At 42.8% G+C, this 10,830-nt stretch overlaps 1 protein-coding gene across 1 annotated transcript in view; it reads right to left on the bottom strand.

Annotated features, from left to right (window-relative positions):
• Window positions 1-220: 220 nt before the first annotated feature.
• The window catches only part of LOC307269457 (NACHT and WD repeat domain-containing protein 2-like), a gene marked incomplete at both ends in the record, with an annotated part of 34,472 nt that continues 23,862 nt past the window's right edge, over window positions 221-10,830 (bottom strand). Inside the window, 2 exons of the mRNA XM_080052425.1 lie at window positions 221-376; window positions 1,326-1,529. Of these exons, the coding sequence (XP_079908551.1) occupies window positions 221-376; window positions 1,326-1,529 (360 nt within the window). The remainder of the gene's footprint in view (window positions 377-1,325; window positions 1,530-10,830) is intronic.

Raw genomic sequence — 10,830 nt, 5'->3', positions numbered from 1 at the left:
GGACCGTAGACTCTTTTACAAGGGAGACCTGTTCCCATTTACACGTTACCATTCAAACACACACATTCATACACCGATAGCAGGCTAACTATCGACATTCACACGAGGCAAGGTGGGTGAAGTGTCATGCCCTGGCATGGCGGGAATCGAACCGCCGACCCTTCGATCATTGGCCGACCCGCTCCACCACCTGAGCTGCGGTCGCCCCGGATGTGTGAAACTAACCGGAGCAGAGGAACTTGTTGGCCTGAGCGCTCTTCATGGTGCCTTTCTCCTGCAGCTGCAGCACGGCCGTCCTGAAGATCCTCTTGATCTCCTCGGACACGTTCCTCCACGCCTTGTCGTTCTTGGTCTTTGCTGCGCTGCTCGACTCCATCTGCACGAGACAGCAGTTACAGTTACTGACGGTTTCAATGGAGGACTCTTCACAATCTTCATGCACGGAGGGAATGTGGCTATGTGTGTTTTACTCAGTACTGTGCAGAGACATACGGTAACACAGTCAATATATCTGTGGAACACTTATTCCGAATATTAAACGTAGGCTGAATTGATGGATGAATGTGTTCACCTGAAATCTTTAATGGTACGATTATTTTTCTAGGCATAATGTTATTTAGCAGGAAGATCTAGAGTTTAGGGCCTGGGGCCACACATCCTGCGTCTACCTCTGGAGTGCATCTGCGTCTGCTGCTGCAGCGCTGCTTCTGAAAGCCCTGTCTTTCTACATAGAGTTTTCATAGATCATTTCCATTAATATGAAGTTGTTTTATGTCATTTTATGATTAATATTGAGTTTCTACAGTTAATGTGTGCCTCATTGCGGCGGTTGGATGTGTGGCCCCTTTAGTGTGTTAACATTGTCGCCGAAAAAAACGTCAGACGCAGACATGCAGTAGACGAGGGATGTGTGGTCCGGGCCTTTAAGAGATACTCTAACTTAAGGCTATGTTCACACCATAAGATGTAGTGCTCAATTCAGATGTATTGCTCGGACACAATTTATTTGTGTGAATGTTGAATTGACATGTAGTACACAGTTTTATGTGCCCGATTGCTGCCTGAGACCAAACATCTTAGCACACGAATTCAAAGAAAGATGGTTTTCCTTTTTCATTGTATGTGCATGCGAAATATCTTCTTTAAGGCCGATTATATTCACTCCTAGCTCAAGGACAAGCATCCGCTATCGGCACTGTGAAAGCCTCTATTTAATACCATCCATGTGTGGGGGTGAAAAGGACACAACGGAAAGGGAAGGACCAAACAAATCCCTTTTTTTTGTCTGCCACTGCATTGATAGTAGCTAGCTGAAGTTGACTCACTGAGTTCTGGTAGTTCTTCAGCATTTGGGCTTTGGGTTTGAGGTAGTATGCGGGTGGCACAGAGTTTTCGTCCCTGCAGTACCACTCTTCCAGAATGTGTGTGTCCAGGCCCGCCTCCACCGCCGCGTCCAAAATCATCTCAAACTCCGCCGACTCCACTTCCCCCGGCACGCGGATGCTGCCGTACTTTTCTCCCACCAGACCCTGGAGTGGGGGAAAGAAGGAAAGAGAGATGGAAAGAGAGAGAGAGGGCCAGGGGAGGTTAGAAAGAGAGATAGAGAGAGAGAGAGAGAGAGAGAGAGAGAGAGAGAGATGGTTCATTCGTCATGTGCACAACAATTACAGCAGCAGTCATTGGCAATGGAATTCTTATGTCCCAAGGCTCCTCTCGATAACGCTCGATATAAAAGAAGAAAAATGTATAAGAGAAACACACATTTGAAGACAGCAACACCTGAGACACAAATACACACAAAAGTGGTGCAAGGACACAGTGCAGATAGCAAGTGTAGAGATAAGGTGGTGCAACATAAAAATATAAAGTAAATTGAGAATAAAGAATAAAGTTAAATTAAATGTAGACAAAATAGAATACTGTGCATGGAAATAAACATAATGACTGTAGTGAAATAGGATACTGTGCATGTAAAAAAGAAGAGACATGTGTGTATTCTTTTGGGTCCGTTTGGCACAGGGTGAGCACTAGTAGTGGTGGAGTCAATGAGGCATAACAGTGCGACTTATTGAAGGCAATTTCCAAAGCCACGGGCGCAACGTCTGTGGTGCAGCTGGAAGAAACATCCACCAGCTTTACTTTGTGACATCAGGGGTGAAGCTTCTTCCACAGGCAAGCCCTGCTCTGTGGTGCACTGTGGTACATTCTTGCTGCTCTTCTCAACACCACAGCATACATATGTGTACACTATAAATGAGAAGGTGTTGCACCCATTTTTTACCACAGAGAGAAATTCGTGCCTGGAAGAGGTGTTGAAAATATCAATTAGTGCTATTGCGAGAAAAAAAAAACTGTGGCGTTCGAAAGATAACGCCATCTGCCCCATGGGATCTGCCCCCACCATACGTTATCACATCAAATATCAAAGAGCAATTGAAGCGTCACAGCCAAGGGGCCTCCCATTACTCAGATGTGATTTGAATAATCAAAGCTAAAATGTTATCCAAATGATAAAATATCTGATCATATAGTGAGTGAACACCATTATCTGTCCAATCAAACTCTCACTGCCGGCTTTGGGTAATTATCTGGTGCCATGGAGACATTTAGGTGGGTCACACAAAACACACTGATATCCAATACCAATAACTACTAATAATAATTCATTCACAAAATAATCTTATATTAATATTTAATTCATTGTTTTCGGTGAGGATAAAGCAGATTCATTCCGCTAAATGACACACTGTTATGTAAAACCACAGCCACGGCCAAATTCACTAATACTCAGTAATCAGTCAGTGGTATTAAGAAAATGAGCAGATTTGCTTTATATATAGAACAGATGGGACGGTTTTAAATGAAAGGATATGAATGCATTCATTAATGGGAGGAATTCAGAGTGTGAAATTGGATTCACGTGTGCTTACTGTGCTACACGTGAATGTTAATAGCATAATATCATTCTATTGTGCTCATGACCACTGCCTCCATCACCTTCCGTTTTATACACCAACAGTCACTCTCTGCAATCTATCTAGTCAGAAAGCAGAGCGCTCAACACAGAAGCAGCATAATTAATTAGGCATCAATGAATGAAATAGTGGCCTTTTCATCCCACTGTTATCTCCCACTACACATGGCATATCTACTGTAAGTTTCAATGAATCGGAAATGACCTTGGCTAATTCCTGGCACGTTCCTTATTGCGTCAGTATACATTCGAGGACAATGGGCAATACTTGCAACCATCCACTGCATGACCAGCTGATCTTTACTGTATGCGTAGTAACCCACATGCAGTTAAACCCTGGGGGGGTGGGGGGGGGGGGGGGGGGTGGGGGACAGGCCAAATGACAGTGAGCTCCAATGAGTAGGACAAACCATGCCGGCTAGCTCGCGGCAAATGCCTCTTCAAAGCCATTTCCTATGTTGGACTCCTTCCTCCTTCTCTTGGCATTCGCAGTGGGAACAGATGCAAGAGAACAAGCACAATCAAGAAGATGGCATGTGGCAGCCCACAAGCGCCCGGCGCCCGAGATTCATTTGCATCCGTTCGGTTTTCGCAGTCCTGTGTGACACATATTTAGTACCAAACGTTCACTTTGCTGCTGAGTCTGGATTTAGAAGGAAGTTTCCACGAACAGACTAGACTAGTGCGTTTTTGCAGGAGGAAGGTGTCATTTTTCAAAGCTGGGTATTGCATTATCAAAAACATTTAGCTGACCCGCTTTCAACAGTGGATGAAATATATGTATATGGTGCACCAAAAGGGCAAAAACAATAACAGAAAATGTAATGACGCTACATAATGATTATAGGAACCCTCACATGGCTGAAATATTCAAGTACATTCAATAAGGCAAGAAGCGTAATGATAAAAGAATGGCTTATCTATTAAGACAGACGATATACAAGTATCAAATAGAGGAAGAAAGGAAAGGGATTCCCTCATGTGTGTAACTCTGACTGTGTGTTCTACTTGGTTTGATGGTAACTAGGGCAGGCTGCTGAGATTGACAGGTAAGGTCAGGAGCTGCATTCAAGCCCAACATGTTGATAGTGACAGGGTGCTCCTTTTTAGCTCTACTATTTTCAAAGATGTTTTGCGTTCTCAAAATTGCATTTAATGTATTTTAACTGTGCCATTAGTTGATCAGTTTTCCATATGGGGGCTCTAGTGGGCATTGAAAATCTTTATCCATCCATGCAATATTAAAACTATCTTTCTTAGCTACAACAGCCTACATTCGGGTTGTCAAAGCACTGGGTTGGCCTGCAGGTCACCTCTGCCCCCCCCCCCCTCTTAAGGTGGACTACTATGACTCATGGTGCTGCAGAGAAATGTGTCAGGAGAGGATGGAGGCACTGGGTTGAACTATTAGTAATGTTAAGAGTAAGAGAGAGAGAGAGAGAGAGAGAGAGAGAGAGAGAGAGAGAGAGAGAGAGAGAGAGAGAGAGAGAGACGTAGGGCGTGTGTGTGTGTGTGTGTAAGAGAAAGAGAGAGAAAGAGAGAGAGACATTAAGTGTGTGTGTGTGGGTGTGTGTTGAAGTGTGTGTGTGTAAGAGAGATACATTTAGTGTGTGTGTGTGTGTGTGTGTGTGTGTGTGTGTGTGTGTGTGTGAGAGAGAGAGAGAGACAGAGAGAGAGACATATATAGTGTGTGAGAGAGAGAGAGAGCAGTCTCACAACAACCCCAGTTGCTGACACAGTCTCTGTCAGCCTGCCTGGCGGTGATACAGCAGGATGAACGCAGTGGGTGGCCAGCTGAATGTGTGTGTGTGTGTGTGTGTGTGTGTGTGTGTGTGCGCGCGAGTGTGGAGACAGGGCTTAGGATAAAACCATCTGGGGTTTTCCTTTTTGAAAGGACAAAATCAGGTGTTTTCAAAAATGTTAACACCTCTGAACACATGCATTTCACACCACTACACCCCTTATGTGTGTCAAGTCTATACTGTCACTTCTGTCAGCCACTTCACTTAACAAAGCCGAGCTGTTGAAACAAAATGTCAAAATATTTTACCGGGCTGGTCCTAAGATCCCTGTCTAAGCCTGGGAGAGCAGGCCTGGGATCCCCGGGCCATGTAAAAGTGGATTACAGCACAAGCTCCAACTTCTGTGTGTCTACGCTAAATGTCTATGTCTTTCTTTTGATAGGGAATAGATTGTTAAAGTTCTTATTACACTGCCGCAGGTGCAAGAAACACAGGAGGCTAAAGTGACAATAGCGAAGCAGACAGGAGCCAAATGCAATCCCAGTTTTAGCCGCACTCCTCCGCCTCCCTCCCTCCCTTTTTCTTTTTTTTTCATCCTTGGAAGGGGTTTTTATACTCTGGCTAAGTGCACTTTATCTGATGAGCCCGTTGGGAGAGAGGCGACTAGGATATTGTACACTAGCTAAAGTATGAATCGACAAATCAATCAGTGGCACGGTCAATCAATGGCTTGAAACACACAGTCTCACTGCTCTGCTAGATTTGCTGCATAAGCTTTAGCACTATTACTGCAGAGGGGGGAAGCTGGCTAGAAAAGGAGAAATTAGACCATCAGATTTGATATACATAACATTAAAATGCAATGTGCTTTTATCTGCTTTACATGGGTCAATTATTGAATGTGCTTTTAACTGATAAACATGTATTTGTGTTTTGATGTGGTTTTTACTTTAGGATGCCTATACAGAACTGGTGAAGGGACTGCCAATGAAAACTAACTTTTAAGCTAACTCGGGTGCGTATAAAAAATAATAAAAAAAGGGAATTAATGTACAATGTCTGTTTTTTTTCCAAAATAAATAATTTGAATTTAAATAGAGAGAAATATTTCATTTTCATTGACATATGGCCTATGTTCAACTGTTCAATCTGTGAGCCAGTTCCATACTGATAGTGTACAGTATGCTATAATTGAAACTTTTTACGTTTTTGTTGTTAACACTTAAGAAATCAATATGGTTTACTGTTTTCAGCAAAATGTGTATATACGTCCACCGCTGAAAAAATAGTCCCTCATAATGACTCCTGCTTACCCCCTGTTTGTGAGTAATGTTTTCCGACAACTGACAGTGCCCAGCTCTTTTGGGAAATTAATGAACCCTTTTATAAAAATGAAACGCCAGTCTTTGTGGCCCTGTTTAAAAAAGAAAGAAAAAAGATTTACATCGTCAGTGAGAACAAATGGGATTGGTCGCTGTGGGTGATTTGGCAAAGTCAGAAAAGTATCAAGAGCGCCACTAACCCAGTGTTGGTGGGGGATTTATTTGGCGATAAGAATATTAAAGTATACAGCGTCAGCCTTATCTAGTGTACAGAAAGTGTTTTTTTTCCCCCAAAGAGTTTATACTTATTTTCCATTAACACTCAAAGTGGATTTAGATTCTAGTATGAACATGTTTGCTAGTGCACATTTGCAAAGGAGTTTCAACACTTGCCAAGATGCAACGTTTTGAATAATAGCAATCTTTGCACAAGGCAGAAACAAATTCAAATAAGTCTCTCTCTCGCTCAATGCTTGCAGATTTTCCTAATACATTAGATATAAGGCGCTGGTTATTTGCTATAGCAGCCACTCCGGGCCTTTTCTTCTGACTGAATATAGGAGCCAGTATCTAGATGCTACCGTATCCTTCACTCTCCCCTTACACACAGTGTGAGACACGTCCTTGAGGCATTTATCAAGTTTTAGTGTTTCTTACATGAGGGAATTTGAGACGGTTGGAGAGGTGTGAAAGGCCAAGAAGAAGAAGAAGAGAGAGAGAGAGAGAGAGAGAGAGAGAGAGAGAGAGAGAGAGAGAGAGAGAGAGAGAGAAAAAAACTAGACGTGGCTCATTGTCATGCTTAATGTGCAGGTCAATGACACTATCACCATGCCAACCCTCTACCATCGCCATGGAAACCAGCTTTATTGCATCGACAGGTTAGAGAAACCCCCCCCACCCCCCCTCACGTAGGTGTGGTATATTGTGGTGTGTGTGTGTACTGCCACCTGTCTTGTGTTCAGCCCTTGCGTGCCCTTTTGAAAAGACACTTGCCGCGATTGATTTCTTACTCATAAAAAGAAATACTGACATATTCCAATATACCAAACACATTGGTTACATAAGAGTCCACTCCCTCTGTCTCATACACACTCTACAACCTTGATGGTCAAGCCGCCAGGTTCTACTAAACGAAAAGAAGGTGGCTATTTTGACCGTTGTGATTTCACTCATTTGAATGTCTTGTAATGAGATTAACAATAACCATCTCTTATTCCCAGTAAAATGAGGTGGTAAGAGGATCAAGTTACAAAAGAGGAGATATGGAGGTAGGACTAGATAGTGTGATCCTGGGAGTACAGCACAGTGCAGGGTGATTGGTGGCTGTGAATGAGGAGAGTGTGCATGTATGTATGTGTGTGTGTGTGTCAACCGGAGTATTAAGAGCTTTCCGCCCTGTTGCACAGATCCTCCGTGGCAGCGACAAACCCACCTACACTGTAACACGTCAATCCTCTTCCCTCTGTTTCCTCTGGGATGTTTCTAGGAGAACTTGTTATTTTCACACTTTGAGCTCCCATCTTAACAATAGACTCACATCCGTTACTGCTCTTTGTCTTTCTCTTCTATTAAAGGTGGAGTAAGTGATTCTTGGAGAATGATTGTTGACATAATCACTTTTTGTCAAATCAGTAAGACACTGGGTTTTGCCTGAACAACACACACACACACACACACACACACACACACACACACACACACACACACACACACACACACACACACACACACACACACACACACACACACACACACACACACACACACACACACACACACACACACACAAACCTACACACACCGTTTGTAAGTGCATGTATGTTCTCACAGACAACAACAAGACCTGCTAAAGTCAGCTGACCCCCCCCCCCCCCATCCACACACACACACACACTTATCTAGGTCTTACCAGCGGGGGAAAATAAACAGCGTTACTCCGGAGATGCAACACAGAAGACAACCCAGAACTGTCATAGAGGAAGATCCCAGTCTCTGATCAAAGGGAACCCGTTTGCCAGCCCCCAGTCTGTGGAGCTATTGTGGAGCTCCCGCTGCATAAAAGCCCTTCATTCACCACGGAGGATATTATGCCATTAAAAAGATTTAAGCAGCCAGATGAGATGGGGAGGATGTGCACTATAGATGCATGTGTGTGTGTTTGTGTGTGTGTGTGTGTGTGTGTCTCTCTCTCTCTCTCTAGTGAATGGGTGTGTAGAGGGGTGTAAGAGTAAACAACCCAAACTGATTGTCAATCTAATGACGGACAAAATGTCTCGGCGGGTAGAGATGCTCTGCATGTATGTGCCTCGGTGTGTGTGTGTGTGTGTGTGTGCGTATACCTGTGTGTGTGTGTGTAAAAGCAGGAGAGAGAGAGAGAGAGAGAGAGAGAGAGAGAGAGAGAGAGAGACTACAAAGAGCTGTACGTGTGCCTACTTTCCCCTTGCTAAACGGCCCTGTATTGCTTGGGGTCACTGGGGGTTAAGATGGCTGAAATTGCAGCAGAGGCGGAGGGCGGGGAGGAGGCGGATGGGAATGAATGAAATCAGTGCGGCGTGTACAACACTGAGCCTGAGCCGGCAGCACACAGAGAGAGAGCGTGTGACTTCTATTCAACTCAGATCTGGACACATTTCAGAGCGCTTTAGTCTGATTTGAGCTAACATCGTACAGTCCTATGTTGCATGCAATGTCTCAACAGGCTTTAGAGGCCAGGGAATCAAACTTCTAGGTCTAAAAAGTGTACACTACAATGCCAACGTTCACAGCCCCCAAAAGCAAGGGGTCAACATGAATACACTCAATATTTAACTATCTAACTAGATAGATAGATAGATAGATAGATAGATAGATAGATAGATAGATAGATGGATGGATAGATAGATAGATAGATAGATAGATAGATAGATAGATAGATAGATAGATAGATAGATAGATAGATAGATAGATAGATAGATAGATAGATAGATGAATAGAAGATAGTATACTTTATTCATCACTGCGGGGAAATTAGAGTATACAGCAGCTCACTCATACATTTTAAAAAACACTTCACTACAATTCCAAAAAACTCCTGTATTGTTGCCAGCAATATAAAATGTGCTTTACTTTAAAATCAGTTGCATCGTCAACAATACCAATAGACACACACACACAATTTCACATCCAGAATGTTCTCTTCACAGTAAGTCATTAACAAGTCCTGCTTTTCTTTTACCTCTCCTATTTAATAAGGGGAAGGGTTTTATAGTTTTATAGTCTACAGACTGTTGTGGTTCAGGCAAACAAATCATGGCTGCGTTCCAAATCTCATTTCTTTTGTCTATTCTACATACTGCAGCAGCTGATCATAAATAGTATCTTGTTAGCATGCAGTAGGCTTATAATTGGGGACATACTTTTACTTTACTTTGTGCCTTGATCTTGCCTCTTGCTTATACTGTATATACAGTCATATGAAAAAGTTTGGGAACCCCTCTCAGCCGGCATTATAATTGACTCTGCTTTCACACAAAAAAGATAAAAGTGGTATGTCTTTAATTTACCAGGAACAGCTAAGTACTGGGATGTTTTCCAAACAAATATTTTTTGAAAAGCAGTATTTAGTTTTATGAAATTAAATAAAATGTGAAAAACTGGCTGTGCAAAAATATGGGAACCCTTGTGGTCTTGCTGATTTTAATGCCTGTAACAGCATGTAAAACTGAGGACTTTAAACACAAAATTGGTTGGATTATGTTATTAAGCCTTGAACCTCATATAAAGGTCTGTTTAATCATGATAAAAGGTATTTTAGGTGCCTAAATGCAAGTTCCACTTCTCTTTGACTCTCTGCAGAAGTGAGACAGAATGCGATCATCAAAACAGCTCCCAAAAGATCTTAAAAACAAAGATTATTCATTGTCATGGTTTAGGGGAAGGCTACAAGAAGCTTTCCCAAAGGTTTCAATTGTCAATTTCTACTGTAAGGAACGTTGTCAGGGAATGGAAGGACACAGGCACAGTTGCAGTTAAACCCAGGTCTAGCAGACCAAGAAAAGTACAAGAGCGGCATATGCGGCGGATTGTGAGAATGGTTGCACACAACCCAAAGATCACCTCCAAAGACCTGCAAGAACATCTGGCTGCAGATTGTGCATCTGTACATGGTTCAACAATTCAGTGCAATTTGCACCAAATCATCTGTATGGCCGGGTGATGAGAAGGAAGCCCTTTCTGCGCCCACGCCACAGATACAGTTGCATGGAGTATGCAAAAGCTCATTTAGACAAGCCAGCTTCATATTGGAAGACAATGCTTTGGACTGATGAGACAAAAATTAAGTTATTTGGTCTTTATAAAAAGCAGATGTTTTGGTGCAAATTGCGCTGAATTGTTGAACGATGTACAGATACACAATCTGCAGCCAGATGTTCTTGCAGGTCTTTGGAGGTGATCTGTGGGTTGTGTGCAACCATTCTCACAATACTCCACCTATGCCGCTCCTGTTTTTTTCTTGGTCTGCCATGCCTGGGTTTAACTGCCACTATGCCTGTGTCCTTCCATTTCCTGACAACGTTCCCTACAGTCGAAATTGACAATTGAAACCTTTGGGAAAGCTTCTTGTAGCCTTCCCCTAAACCATGACAATGAATAATCTTTGTTTTTCAGATATTTTGGGAGCTGTTTTGATGATCGCATTCTGTCTCACTTCTGCAGAGAGTCAAAGAGAAGTGCAACTTGCATTTAGGCACCTAAAATACCTTTTATCATGATTAAACAGACCTTTATATGAGGTTCAAGGCTTAACAACATA

The sequence above is a fragment of the Ammodytes marinus genome (assembly GCF_949987685.1).
Source record: "Ammodytes marinus genome assembly, chromosome: 23".
Lineage (NCBI taxonomy): Eukaryota > Metazoa > Chordata > Actinopteri > Uranoscopiformes > Ammodytidae > Ammodytes > Ammodytes marinus.
The sequence above is the reverse complement of the archived record's forward strand: the minus strand, read 5'-3'. Positions and strand labels throughout refer to the sequence as shown.